Below are 809 nucleotides of genomic sequence, written 5' to 3' on the forward strand. Positions count from 1 at the left end.
TCTGCTTTTATATAAACCCGTGCTTGTGTGCCTGCATGGCGTATCAGAGCACCAATACGAACGCGGGGCAAGATTGCCGGTTCTGAGAAACATTTCCACGAAAAACAGGTCCCGCGCTTAAAAACTGCAGGACCCGTCAGCAGCCCATCTTGACCTTCGCACTGATGTATTTCTGCCTCAGTGCCGGGGCCTCCATAAAGCAGGGGCGGGTGATTGAGACGCCCCGGGTTTTTGTGGAGTAGCATCAACACGAATAGTTTCCAGGTCACCCGCCAGAGTACAGAGGTAACATGATCCCCCAAACTGGTCGGTTGAGCTCCGCTGTTGTTACGTAACGTAACTCTTTTTCACGCTCTCTCACCTGCTCCCCCCTCTCCGCCTCTCTCCCTCCCTCTATTCTTCTATCCTCCCTCCTCCATACGTAAAGGGCGTCGATTGCCGTGAGCCAAGATCAGGGGGCGAACCTACCGCTGTTTCAAGTCCCGGGCTGTTCTTATGATCCTGCGCGCGGCGTCGGTGTACCCACTGACCCCGTGATAGAGGAGGGCAGCCCAGCACACCGCCATCAAACCTATCGGAAAACAAGACATTTTTTTACTTTTGTTGTAGACAAATGGGTGTTCACGCCGCAGCGTAAAACATCTAGCACTCATTCCCCCTTTGCCTCCTCGGCCAGGGACGCACGCATAACCCGCTCTGTCGACCGCTCGCGTCTTCGAGGATCTCGCAGGATATACGAGCGTTGCCGCGACCGCAGAGAATTTATGGCGGAGGTGGTAACTTTTGGTAACCCAATCACAGTAGAGTGA

The 809-nt window shown here is 54.3% G+C and overlaps 1 protein-coding gene across 1 annotated transcript in view; it reads right to left on the minus strand.

Annotated features, from left to right (window-relative positions):
• Positions 1 to 809, minus strand: part of LOC119586604 (sphingosine-1-phosphate lyase 1-like) — a 24,010-nt gene that overhangs the window by 4,935 nt on the left and 18,266 nt on the right. Inside the window, exon 10 of the mRNA XM_037935354.1 lies at positions 469 to 571. Within this exon, the coding sequence (XP_037791282.1) occupies positions 469 to 571 (103 nt within the window). The remainder of the gene's footprint in view (positions 1 to 468; positions 572 to 809) is intronic.

Source organism: Penaeus monodon, chromosome 21, assembly GCF_015228065.2.
Source record: "Penaeus monodon isolate SGIC_2016 chromosome 21, NSTDA_Pmon_1, whole genome shotgun sequence".
NCBI lineage: Eukaryota > Metazoa > Arthropoda > Malacostraca > Decapoda > Penaeidae > Penaeus > Penaeus monodon.